At 37.6% G+C, this 14415-nt stretch overlaps 1 protein-coding gene across 1 annotated transcript; it reads right to left on the reverse strand.

The window, feature by feature from the left end:
* Positions 1–3276: 3276 nt before the first annotated feature.
* LOC105061405 (pyruvate dehydrogenase E1 component subunit beta-2, mitochondrial) lies at positions 3277–14071 on the reverse strand. Its single transcript, XM_010945439.4, has 15 exons — positions 13940–14071; positions 13677–13751; positions 13467–13544; positions 12877–12957; positions 12780–12806; positions 12621–12683; positions 12407–12493; positions 10203–10328; positions 9071–9204; positions 8907–8979; positions 8758–8823; positions 4199–4237; positions 3966–4090; positions 3761–3875; positions 3277–3606 (listed from the first exon to the last, which is right to left on the reverse strand). The coding sequence occupies exons 2-15, from the start codon at positions 13725–13727 to the stop codon at positions 3538–3540; spliced, it is 1134 nt and encodes a 377-aa protein (XP_010943741.1). The 5' UTR covers positions 13728–13751; positions 13940–14071; the 3' UTR covers positions 3277–3537.
* Positions 14072–14415: the final 344 nt, after the last annotated feature.

Raw genomic sequence — 14415 nt, forward strand, 5'->3', positions numbered from 1 at the left:
CCAATATTTTTCAATTTGATTATCTATAATCTTGATTTAAATATGACTTGGATTAGATCATTTTGATCATACCAATCGAGATATTGGACTGTGGCACCTGATTAATTTGGATTGTATCTCATGAATTTTTCTCCTCTAATTTTCTCTCTCCACTTGATTCATGAATCCAATAAAAGAATCTCGATCCTATCACTTTGAAATCTGATTTGATCCGATAGCCAAACTTTGAACTATCTACGTCCTAATTAGATTTTGACCAGATGAAATTAGATGATCAGACCAATCTGGATGATGGGATACGGGTGTCCATCATTCTATCTTTCTTAATTGTTCATGTCCTTTCTAATTATTGAAATTGATCCTGTATAGGATTGTAGATGTTTGATCATGGGATATCGCGATATGATTTACGAATAAAATTTTTGAAAAAAAATTTATAGAATTATATGGATTATTGGAATGCGTTCGAGATAAGTAATATTTTACTTTTCCTAAATTTATCGATAAATTATAATATATTTTTCTGATATGATTTGTGAAACGATACATGAATTGGATAAATGATATTTTGTTATGAAAAATATCCTATTTTGAAATGTTATGATGAAGCATGATTGAATATTTTAATTTCGTTATGCATTATGTCGATTGATTTCGATATCACATGATTATATATTTTTTATTAAATTAGAATAAAAAATATAATTTATAAAAAATTTTGATATAAGAATAATATAAATTGACAACCTGACTATGTAAAGGACCCCGTCAATGGGGGCATATACATTGGCAATTGATTTGTCCTAAGGTTTATATCGCCAACGAGATCAGTGACATGTCGCCAGCAAGACCAGCGACAAACCACCAGCGAGACCAGTGGTTCTGAAGGACTTTGCTGCAGATGATTCACGCTCACCGCAAGATGATACGCGGTGTTATGACCCTACCACAGAAAAAATATGGTCATAATTCATGATTGATGAAAAGAACGTAAGAATGAAAGAAATTGAAATCTCGAAAGAAACTTAAATTTTTTAAAAAGAAATGAATTTAGCATAAATTATATTACATAATTGAAGTTGATTTTGAATTGATGAACTTTATATGCATTATTTTCTATAAATGATTATTTACTTTAATACCTGATGAAATTTATTAAAAGTGATCATTGCTTACTAGGCTGTTAGCTCATTATCTCTTATTTTACTATTTTTACAGATGTTGAGGAATTAAAATGATACAAGATAGGAACAGAAGAGTGATTAGAAATGGAACTTCCATACTTTTATTTAGACTGAAAGTCTTATTGAATTTAATATAAGGCTTATTGAACATTGTGAAATTTATTGAGATATTAAAAAAAAATTGGATTGTTATAATTTTGGATTTAAATTATTGACTAATTATTCCGTTGTGAAGCATTGATATCATGATAAGATGCCTTGTATGCTTATGGAAAGAGTTTCCTATGAATATGCGGCGGTTGCCATGACTCTCAATTCGCAATCTTGGGTCGGAGGCGTGACAGTTGTAGACCCAAACAGAGGAGCCCACCGGGTAGCTTCGCCTCTCTCCTTCTCCGATCGATGAGCTCTGATGCTGCCCCCACGTGGCCCTCCTTGCAGAGGGCGTCGATGAGGAGCTCAAAGACATCACCTTGATCCCCCTCCGAGACTACCAGCGCTTTGGGATGGTGTGCGGATGGCGGCAGTAGGCATGCCCTTGCGAGCGTAGTGGTGAAAGAGGACGACAAAGGTAGGGAAGGGAGCAAGGTTGGCGTCGAGGAGGAACCAGACGAAGTCAAAGGCATTGGAGCGGACAAAGAGGTCAATGGAGAGACAAAGTGGGGGTGGGCCGAGCGGGAGAGGGCGAGGAGGGATGTGGGAGGGAGGTTGGAGAAAGGGAGGGACGGAGCAAATGAGGGCTGAGGATGACGCTGAAGCAGAGGGATGAGTCAAAGGCGTCCGAGGAAGGGAGGGGGTGAGGAGTTGGGAGATGGTGGCGGAGTCTTTAGAGGTGGTGCTGGCGTCGGTAACCGATGCTGGGGATGGGTGTGGTGCCTCATTGGAGTTGGTTAGAATGGGTGGGCCGAGTGGCGACGAGGCGGGCGACCGCATAAGAGGGTTTTCGAGGACGGAGTATCACGAGTTAGTAGAAGAGTGCAGGAGACTTGAAGAGATACGAGTATCCTCCGACAGACATCCATTGGAGAGATGGAGAGGGGAGCGAGAGAGACGTAGCATGGCACTGCATTGGATTCTTGAAACGTGGATAGCTTAGAAAACACCGTGACCGCATGCCCCCCCTCCCCCAAAATGCCTGTAGTCTGTCGCTTCTCCATGCCACCACCACACCTACATCACTATCACCTCTTCTCACTTAGAAGAAAAAGAGCACCAAAATAAAATTATCAAAAATATTTTAAAATTTTAATTTTACATTATTCATAATCTGATTATCATACCAAACATACCAATCAAAGTTTTAAATCATTTTATTATAATATTATCTATATTTACTAAATACAATAATCAATATTACTGATAATTTAATTGATAGCAATCCACGTTACCTCCAAGATTTCTGACAATGCACCAAATACAACTTTATAGCTCTAGAGACCCCCCAATACACTAGATTTCAGATGAAAAGAAACTAAATAGCAGATCTGTTGTTTTTATCCTCCAGGCCACCCTTCCCCCTCACCAACACAAAAAATGTCCTACAACCACATCCATGCTATATTGATAACTATATATTGCAGTAGTAGCTGATACTTCAATTTCCCCCTTACCCAATTAAAATAATTATTTTGAACTTCATATCTCCATCTTAATTCAACATATATATATTTGAATGCCGAGATAATCCCTTTCATGCTGAAAGAGGATCTAACAAACAACATTGCCATCAGGTAAAAAAAGGGCAAACCATAAACCGCCGCCAGTCTCAGTTCTGGAAATCAAAATGCATGATACTGCTATCTGAACAACAATGACATGACACCATCAGCCAAAAATAAAAAAAGAGGATAAATAAACATGACATGATGCTTAAAAAAAATTCTACCATGCTATCTAGGTTCTCCAAACAACGAGACAATTGTCCAACAATTCACTCTAACCTGGTTCAAAACAGCAGCCAATTTAGATAGGTACAAGCTTGGCCGACAATTGAACATCAACCATTGCAAGAACATGCCTTGTATGCAGCTTAAACAAACACTTGATAGCAACTCAAAATTCCCAACCATGGTGTTGCTGTTGTAAGCTCAGGTTAAAAGCAAAATCTTCTGCAGTCATTATCAAAATTCCATTATTGAACAGGATACACCCACAAGTTTAAAAAGAATTGTTTCGCACAATGAACAAGCAGTCTTCCAACTGCTAGAAAAGAATCTCATAGAGATCTCAATCTCTAGTAGATGTGCAAAATCAGCTCACACGAGGCAAGGAACATGAATAAGTATTGTCATGCATCTTTTCTAACCAGAAAGATACAAGGAGAAATTGGTCTCATCAAAATGCATCCCTCAAACTATGCCGCTGCAGCCATAGGGACTGATCGGTAGCAAACCCGCTTTGCTGCACGGATGATGTCATCAACCTATAGGAAACAATGGCCAAAAAAAAAAAAAGGGTAAAAAATATTTAAAATCAAACAAACTATCTACACTAAAAAGTTTACATCAACCCAATATTTCTTGTGAATCCCTGTAAAAACTAAAAATTTATTCGTGAAGATGCAAGCAATGACTGACCTGAGGAACGGCCATCCTCTCAAGGTTTGCAGCGTAAGGCATGGGAACATCAGCACCAGCGATCCTCTCCACTGGTGCATCAAGATACTCAAAGCTTTCCTCAATTACAGACATGCTGTTCAAGAAATGCAGCTCAGCATCAAAGGGTATGAGTGAGAGATCTTGGGGAGGAGGGAGTAGGCGGCTATTTTAAAGAGAAGCTAACCATATTTCAGCGCCTACTCCATGTTGCGGGAAGCCTTCTTCAACAGTCACCAGTCTGTTGGTTTTCCTAACTGAAGCATTGATAGTACCTCTGTCCAATGGCCTAATGGAACGGAGATTTATAACCTGTAACACAGCTTATTAGGCAACTCAAGAAGTAGAAGCCCAGACGAATGAAAGGAATGGGTTGATAACAGTAAAACAAGTCTGCATTTGATTTCTAAAAGAATTTACCTCAGCACTAATTCCTTCTTTTGAGAGTATCTCTGCAGCCTGAACATGATCAGTTAGGAGTTAAGTCATGAATAACAAGTATTGCAATTCTAAAAAATATACAAGGGCAGTAAAAGAAATAAAGCATGGGTCAGTGAGTAATAAATAGAATGTGCAAGACTAATCACTAAGACATTCTATACTATACAAACTATAGAACAAAGTCAATGCCATTTGCAGTATTTTCAGTTCCAGTTTTGACACTGCCAAGTCATTTCCCTTCAAGGTTGTTCTCTGAAATGCAAATCATCTGCATATCCTGCTCCCCCAGTGCCATCCACTTTCAGATTTTCCTTCTTCTCAAAACCTTTCACAAAAAAAAATCCCTTTTTTGAGGAGGGTTGTCAGCTAGCTCCCTTCATATAATGTTAAAATCTCATATTGTTTCGCAACCAATAATTAAGTATTAAAATGGTTTGGCATGCAAACTAGTGCTGAGAGCATTAAAAGTCTCTAACAAAGCATTGGGAGCCTTGCATACTATCCTCTAAAGAACTGTGATCCTTTACCATGATAACTGCATTTCTTCCAGAGGGATGTGAAACATCTCAGCACCCTTGAGACAGAAATAACCTACCGTCAACACACATACAAAGAAAGTAGCTTTAATGCATCTGCACATATGTTCAACATTTTCCCACAACCAGAGCCATGCCACTAAGCGAATATGTATGCGTCCTTGTGCTTGTGTATGAACACCACAAGCAGAATCCATGCCCAACCATAAGTGAACAGCTATGCTTGTGTTGGGCAGTTATGTAGCACCCTAATAACAAGCATATACAACCACGTTTCTCTCTCAAATATCTTAGATCTTCCCCACTTTAAAGACCTTGTCCTCAAAAGGTATTTATTGCTTCAAAATTTCTCATGAAATTACCATCGGAATAAGCATTGGACATTCTTTCCCTACATGGCCATCATTAAATGCCACCACCACCACAACTAACAACATCCAATTATAGTTTTCAGGAAGACCCACCATCCATCAATTCTAGGTTTGAACAAGTAACACCATCTTGCAATTGCACACAATGATACACATTACCTCATACCCTTTCATGAGACACACAGAGATGAGCACCTGTTAAGAAATGCAATTCTGGAAGAATATGCAATAAACAAACACTCTATTAGCAGCATCTAATCTGCATAATTCAAGGGTAAACACCTACTTGACATGCAAAACATGGTATTATAATAATCATGATTAGCGATGCATGGAAAAAAGGCCTTCAAAGAGAATATTTAGGCCAAGGTTTTAAATCCCGTGGGACGGGGCGTCTCGGTTTTTGCCCGAAACGGGACGCCTCACATCCCATCCCATCCCGATGGCCGTCCCAGTCGGGCGTCCCGATGGCCGTCCTGGCGCAAAATGGAGTCACGGGTGCAGATTTTTTTTTTTTAAGACAAAGATGAGGCCATGCTTCGCATGATATCCCACCTCCATATTGCATGCACCGGTGCAATTGGACTGCGCAAATTCCATGGTACCACACTACCCTTTGTATTTCACCGATTCCGGATTGCATGCTCTCCACCATGTCCCACGCGAATCCCACAGTGGATAACATTCCACACTACCTTTGTATTTCATTGATTCTGGACTGCACGCCATCCACTGTGCATATCCTTTGGGATTTGCCCTGAGTGCCTACATCCGGAGCGGCCGCGCCAGAGCCCGAAGGCTCCATGTCTCCGAGTCCTAATTCCTTCTCCTTCGTCGCCGCCTCCAGTCCTCTCTCTTCCCTCCTCCCTCTCCGACCTCTCGATTGGCTCTCACCCGGCGTGCTCTCCTCTCCCGGCCTCCCTCCCGACGTGCTCTCCTCTCGAAAAAGTGGAGTCGAAGGAGAAGACAGTGCTCCCTCTGGCACGATGTCGACGCCGACTCACCAGCAGAAAAAGAAAGGGATCGATACCCCTTCTCGGCTTCTCTTCATTTTCTCTCCATTCAGAGCATCATCGTCAAAAAAAAAAAAAGAAAAAAAGGGCACATCGGGACGGGTGCTAGCACCTGATCCGTCGGGATGAAGCTAGGATGGTCGGGACCAAAACCAGAAGTGCATTTCAGGGTCCCGCACCCATCCCTGGTGCCGGAATGCCAAAGAAACTGGACGGGATGGCCGGACGGCCCCTGTCCTGCTGGGATTAAATCCTTGGTTCAGCTAAGACAGATGCGCTGACCTGTCATATTGAATTATTAAGATTGCTGGATCTCATTATATATAGCTAGGAGCTCGCATGACTACTACCTCATTACCATCCTAAATGAAACATGCTACTTTATCACCATATATTGCACAACCTATTCTGCGAGGGTGTCACCAAATTTTGCCACCTAACCCTTTTAGCATTGTCCCAAAAAATCAAAAGACCCTTATAAAACTTTTCTATAACTTACCTATTCATCTACAATGATTAAATAACTCATCTCCCTGACATGAATCCCCTTGTGAAAAGAAACATCTTTTATTTTTTTAATCGCTCAGTTGCCCTTAGTTTCCAAAGAAGCTTGCTAACTAGCTCGTAATTTTTAAAACAAGCTCAACAGGTAGTACTTAAAAACCCTATTCAGCACTCTACAACACAGAATTTTAAACTTCCCTCAATGTGGACAAAGCTCAAATTAGCTTATTCTCAATCCTCCCTGACTCAAGCTAAAACCTGAAACAGCTTTCCCAACTTATACATGAAGTCATACTTCTCATGGAACTTGCTGAAGAAAGATTACCTGACAACAAGGAATTTCATTTACACACCTATTTTTAATAGGACCATTGTGGGAGTCTCCTTGTCTAGAATAGATGCTCCTAAAATAGGATCTTTGATTCCTGAAAAAAAGTCTTGTGCACAGGACATCATGCTTTCAACAAGAAGTGCAAAGACTTTTTTTTTTTAAAAGAAAAAGATAGTCTAAACTATAGGGGACATTGGCCTATAAAACGGGCAATATGCCTCACTGAAACACTTCTAGACTGAACCCAATAACGAAGAAAGTTAAATATTGGAAACCCATGCTAGCTTATCTGCTGTCATTAAGGAATTACTGGAAAAATCATGCTTCTTTCTATACTTGATGTCATCTCTTTGCCCTCATCTACTTGCTATATCACAGGCTCCAAAAGATCATCATGGCATGGAAATCAGTAACAGACTGCCCCATTACAAAATCATAATATTATAATCATCCCATCTACTTTTTAAATTAACCAAAAAAAAAAAAGAACACGGAATTGGGATTTGTCAGAATTTATTGTCTCATCACTTGGCACTAAACCTAATTATCAAATAACAACCAGCATTTAGAAGTCCAAACTGAATATCATTGAATAGTCATTTGAAGTCCAAACTTGTTATCATTGAACGGTGAAACCTACTCATATATAGATACAGATTTCATGTTAGTCATGCCTCCTAGCAATTTATCATATAGGAAGACACTTAGTTCGAAAAGCATCAGACTATTATCCATAAGCTTTCTAAGCAGAAAGATAAAACTTTAATTTCCAACTTCTGTGATGTCATAAATTATAAGGCATCATGCAACTTCAATATGAACCACATCTTTTTTAGTATTTTTAAGCATAAGCACATAAAAGGGAATTTCAAAAACTTAAACAATCCACACTGTAATTCCCTTCGTCTGCATTTTTCGTCTTCATACCTTCAACTGATAGATAAAAAGCATTTCTAACTCCTAATGGTAAAGAATATCTCTGATACACCTAGTCTCCATTATACACCAAATATCTCCAACTCAAACCTCACTGATTGTTGATAGATGTTTCTTTGAATTCCAGGCTCCATTATCTGCTAAATTAGAAACCTCGCTTCCAGAAACCAAGATGATCCACAATATTATAGACCTAGAATAACAAGCTGGAAGCTCATGTTGCTAATGTTGTGCACATACAAGCCATCTATTGCACGTCGCTCAAGGGAAAAGAAGATGCAGTTAAATTTCTAAGCCTTAGTTAGTTTGACCCCAATGACCCTTAAAACATACAAGAAGCCATGTAAGTTGCCTAAATATCTTACCATCCATTTTTCCCCAAAAGCAAGGAGGAAAAAATTACAGATACCAAATAGCTTAATCTTTTGAAACTGAAATACCATTATAAATATGATGCATAAAATAGACCAATCCCTAATGAAAAACATTTCAGATCATCGTGATTTAGAAAAGAAAGAAATATCAGATAAACAACAATCAGAAACTAATTAAGGAATCAGAACTGAGTTTTCTAAGTTGGTCTCTAACAGTGAAACCATGATACGATTAGCGTGAACAAGATGTTGAGAACTCATCAATTATACATGTAAAAAAATTTTGGATACTTGTGTTCCCCTCCTAAATTATACCCAATTCAGCCGGATGCCAGCAGCTAACTAGCAAAAATATTTATTGTGTTCCCCCTACTAAATTATACCCAATTCAGCTGGATACCAGCAGCAAACTAGCAAAACTATTTAAGGTGCAAATTGTGTTGCAGCTAAAGCTATCAGGCTTAGCTACGCACCTGCAGAGCATAACCAACCATTTTTGAGAAAGCCGTGATGGTAACGTGTTTTCCTTCTCGTTCTATCTGTCAATCAAGGGAAATAGATATTTCATATAAAAAATAAAAAAAGAGATCAGGCCTTGTCGATAATCTTTAGAAAAACATACCTTGGCTTTCCCTATTGGAAGGCAGAAACTAGAATCAAGAGATTCAGCTGAAACAGGAAATGACTCTCCATATCTGTAAATACATATCTACAAGTTTAAGGCCTGCTTGACAAGGTAATGCTGAACTCAAATAATTTAAGGGCATTTGATCTAGTGTTACATACAGAAGTTCATTTTCAAGAAAAACAACAGGGTCAGGATCCCTTATTGCTGCTTTTAACAAGCCTCGAGCATCTTCTGATGAATATGGACAAAGCACTTTCAAACCAGGAACATGTGCATACCAAGCTGCATAACACTGCAATGAGTTCATAATGAGATGCATCCCCATATTTTATCATATTCATTCACTGCAAGCAATCATAAAAGCAATACAAAACTATAAATAGGCAACATCACAAAAGCTTCACATGGTAGGAGATTAACCACACATAACATTTTAAAAAAAAAATACAACAATAACAATTAACAATTGTTCCTGTTACAAGTAGCAGGAATGGTTTTGTGAATCCATTTACACAAAGAATTTTATAAAACACTGCACCCTACATCAAAAGAACTCAGATTATTCCTGCTATCTCCATCCAGGTTTTCATAGGTTCCGTAACACAAAGCCATGCCTTCTTTCTGTTCTTTGTGGCACTAGACCACGGCCATTGGCCATGCCATTCATTATAATATTTTTTTTGAGAAATATGGCGGGATGCCACACCAGGGTTTAAATGCTATACCTCTCCCATGTAAAGAGGAATGCCAATCAGCTGAGGCTGGTTATTCCATTCACTCTAACACAATTTGAAAAATGCAATACAAAAACCACATGCAATGCAGTCTACACTTGATTCTTCTTAACATCCTTCAAGCCGCAAAGAGGCAAGCAAGAGTGAAAAAATACAAGTTTCCATGAGATGTTTGAGGTCTCAGAAACAAAAATTCTGGTAGAGAAAAAATCTTGGATCTAGATGAAAATAAAGAGTAGAAGCAGGGATAGGTGAATAGCTGTAGAAAGACCTAAAGCTACATAGACAAAATTTTGCTGAACAGATCACTGCTTAGTAATTGTTACAGATTTCCCTTATTAGCAAGCCACTGCCAAGTTGATGGGTTGTGAAACATACTTTGTTGTGCATTAAAAGCTTCAATTTATAAACAATAATGTATGACAGTGTTATAATAACCTACACCAAATTGTACAACAGTTTCCAACAGGCAACTTTGCAGATGTGTTGTCTGAGGTAGACTGCAAAGGAAAGCATTCAAGGGTGTAGCATCTTATTTTGGGATAAAGTAATGCACCTGCGAATGCTGAGCACCAACTCCGGCAGCAGCACCATTTGGCCCTCTAAAAACAATAGGTACAGATATCTGACCGGCTGACATGTAATTTGACTTTGCAGCAGAATTAATGATATGATCAATTGCCTGCAGTGCACCAGATTAACAATTTACATATGCAAAATAAGTAGATCTTCTGTTGTGCATGCAAAAGCTACAAGGCACTATTCTGCATTGATGAAAGATACTTGGTGCTCATTTGCATACTGAGACTAGTAAAAGTGTAAAACTATATGGCGCCTGATCTTTAAGGAGGGAGCAACATTCAGTATTCAGTAGTCTGGCTAATACTTGTATGATTTCATCAGGCTTGTACCATAAGGTGCCGGCACCAACCAATAAGCAGCTAAATCAACAACTAAATCAAGCACTATGAGACTAACATCTAATAACCTTAACATCATCCAATATTCCAGCATAAATTTGAACCAGCTCGGAATTATATTCTCCTATTCAAGTAATGACTTGTGCATATCTTACCACAAAATTCCTTATAGCATAATGTGGCAGTCTAAGATATACACCATTTGGAGCAAGCTATAAATCTCTCTCATTCTAGATTTGGAGAAATGAAAACTGTTACAAGCTCCAGATACTTAAGAATTTCTGTGGCTTGTAATAGAAAAATGTGCAGAACAGAATAATGCATACACATTTAGAAGGTTACTTCCCAATACAAGCAATTCATTATTCAAATCATAAAATATCTAAAAGCAAGGTAACAGAAGTGAGAGTCACAAGTTTGATCAAATATAGGAGAAATATACACAATTATTTTTTTTGGTGAAGATACCCAATTCAGATAAGTTATTAAATCATGCATGTTTTACAGTCCACGGAATGTATATATAGACCAAAGAAAATACATAACACCTTTAATTTACTCACATTCAAAAGTGAACCAGCGAATCTTTTCTTTTCTTTTCTTTCTTTTGAGGTGGGGGAGGAGAGAGAGAGAGATCATCTATTACTTAATATAAAGGTTCCGAATTCTAGTTCATAGCCCATCAAATGCTTTCAAAAGAGGTCATGAATCCAAATTGAGCCTAAAATTAATTTCTTATTTTTCAAAGACATAAATGGAATACATTCAAATGTGCACAAGCATGCAAATTTGCACAATATACATAGTTTTCACACACATTAGATAAGTCAGAATGTTGCTGATGCATGATCTGCAATATATATTTCAATTCAAAGCTGAGAACTTTATCATGATATAATTATGTTGGATGCAAGTTATTGTCCTGTGGAGAAAACAGACACCTAGAAAAAATATTATGTTGGTAAGATGTGCAAACCAAGATATTAAATTTTAGAAATCTCATAGGTTGGTTTGCATTAACTTTTTTTCATATCTTTGGTTAATTCTGATATTCAGTTAACCATTTATCCACCAATCATGAGAAAGTAGCAAAATTATTCAGCCCAATTGAGATATATAATCAAATTCTGCACTTTGTCTTGACTGCTGTTCTTCCTATTTTATTCCATCAAATACTAATAGAAGCCATTCCAGCTTATAGCAGGCACTTAATCATGAATACTTAATCATCTGGCTGGTGAATAATTAAACATGCAATCATAATCATGCCGAGACATGTCCACAACAACATGCACATGCAGACCTGCATAGACTTAAAAATATTAACACATTTACCAAAACCTGCATTTCACAAGTGGCACTACTTAATATGCTATTTAAGTCAACAAAATATAATGCTCTTTGCACTATGAAGAACAAATTTTATGCTCACTGTATGGCTCACCAACACTTACCTACAATGCAAAATTGAGTTGCAGTGGGTTGGGTTCCTTTCCGGTCAGGTCAGTTTCAAAACATTGGATCCATTTGTAGAATCAAATCAATCCACATTATATAACATTCAACCAACCCATTTATCACTCCATAGACCAGATAAGATCTGATCCCATTTGTTTGTAAAACCATAAGTTGGTTGAATCCAACCAATAATATAGCTTCAACAAGGGCTAACCACCCAGTCACCTTTGACCTCAAGATTCAGATCCAACCAATATATCATGCATCTACTTGACTCTTCACAAACCATCCAGAGCTTTTGCTCCAACATAAGTTGCACTAAATAAAACAGTACAGGCATGTTACACCTAACCGTACAAAAAATGAAGAGAAAAACTCTAACCTGCATGGAGAAGTTGAATGTCATAAATTCTATGACAGGCCGTAGACCATAATAAGCTGCACCAACTCCGATACCAGCAAATCCAGCCTGCACGAATACAGCGATGATGCATGGACCAAAAAGGCAGTAAGATTATGAACAACAATGGGTAATATACTATAATAACATTACTTGAGAACATTAGCATATAGTTTGTTATGTGAATATAACCAACCTCCGTAATTGGAGTATCAAGAACTCTCTCAGGACCATACTTCTCAAGCAGACCTTTTGAAATCTACAAGATGAGACAATTGAAGATAAGATTTATATAATTAGAGAAATGGAGTAAACATGATAAAGCGAGCTTTCAAATTCTATGAGGTTCCCTTACCTTGTACGCACCTTGATACTCCCCAACCTGCAAAGTCAAAATTTGCATTAGAACAGGAACAAAACATGGTGCAAAACACATACATTCCCTGGATTACCTCTTCGCCCATTAAGAAAACTTTAGGATCTGCAGACATCTCCTCATCAAGTGCAGAGTTCAGAGCTTCACGCACTGTCATCTGTGAGACAAAGAGATGTCATGAATCAAAGTTCAATAGCCTCTTAGCAAACTTGCAAACACAGATTTGAGTAGATACGGAACAAGAAGTCCGACACAAGAAGAAGGTACGAGATTCAACATCTTCCACATGAATTGGATATTTCTTTGATCAGTGAGCACCATACACATTATAAACAAAATAATAATTCTCACTAAAACAACGATGAATTAAATCTGTTCAAGTGCACCAAAAATTAGCTGATTGCAACCAGGCACTAGATAGAAATAATAGAAAGAAAATGGGAAGCTATGCAATTGAAATTTAAAACCATAAACCAGGGACATCGATACATTAAACAACAAAAAATACCAAATAATTGCCATTTTTTCACATATAGCATAGTCATCATCATAAAATGTTCTTTTGATACAGAAGAATATTCCAACAAGGCATTGAAGGCATGATCGAGCAGCGCCATGCTAGAATACTACAAGTATTAAAAAAAAAAAATCTATATTCTAGAATACCTCTTTTGCTGCAGTTGAGTAGCTCTTTGGCAACGCGGATCCCATCGGCCGAATCCTCTGCAATACCTGCCCTAAAATCTGCAAAAAAATAAGTTAGAAACAAAAAAAAATCACCAAAACGTCTTTAAAAAATGAGGATAGCGCCAGCAATCCGACAAACAAATATCAAGAACTCAACAAAATTATATTAAAAAAAAAGGAGAATTTTACCGGTGAGGGGAAGTTTCCCAATCCGATCTTTCGCCTCGCGATGCCCCACATCTTCTCGATCAAACGCCCAGAAAACTTCAGATTCGTCGGACCATGAAACAAGACAATACAATCATCACAACGAAAAAACAAGAATAATTAGGAACAAAACAGATGAGGAATGATCTAAAATCTCTATCTTTCCATTTGAAACTTACGATTATCAACAAAAACAACGAAAAAAAAACAAATCATAGGCGAAGAAGGAAGGAGAGGAGGAAAACCTGGAAATGAGAGAGAGAGAGAGAGAGGAGGACAAGTGGGGCTCGAGAGGGAAGAAAAGGAGTCCGCAGAGGTATATTTTATTCCGTTTTGCGAGTCGGGGTTCGTAAACTGTGTCGGTATTACGAATAAACCCCTTACGGATGGTCGCTGGAGGCGAGGACCGTTTTCTTGTCCCTTGACGAAAGCCGATTGAGAAAATTTATTTATTTTATATCTAAGATATGGATAAAAATTTGGATACTACAGGATGACATGCTGTCCTGAAAGGATGGGATATAAAAAATTAAAAATAAATCTCTAACTTAAAAATAGTTCTTCAAATAAATTTTATATAAAAAAAATCTATCTATCCATTTTAAATATAATTTAAAAATAATTATCTATTTTAACTAAAATTATTTTTATATTTTTATATTTTTAAAATATTATAATATTATATTGTCAAAGTATAGTATTCATTTTCAATAAGATAATA

This window comes from Elaeis guineensis, chromosome 8, assembly GCF_000442705.2.
Source record: "Elaeis guineensis isolate ETL-2024a chromosome 8, EG11, whole genome shotgun sequence".
NCBI classification, from domain to species: domain Eukaryota; kingdom Viridiplantae; phylum Streptophyta; class Magnoliopsida; order Arecales; family Arecaceae; genus Elaeis; species Elaeis guineensis.

Coding starts and splice junctions, on each gene's coding strand:
- LOC105061405 (XM_010945439.4), bottom strand. CDS start 13,727: ATGTGGGGCATCGCGAGGCGAAAGATCGGATTGGGAAACTTCCCCTCA. Junction 12,958..13,466: donor ACTCAACTGCAGCAAAAGAG/GTATTCTAGAAT, acceptor TTTGTCTCACAG/ATGACAGTGCGTGAAGCTCT. Junction 8,980..9,070: donor TTTCTTGAAAATGAACTTCT/GTATGTAACACT, acceptor ATGTATTTACAG/ATATGGAGAGTCATTTCCTG.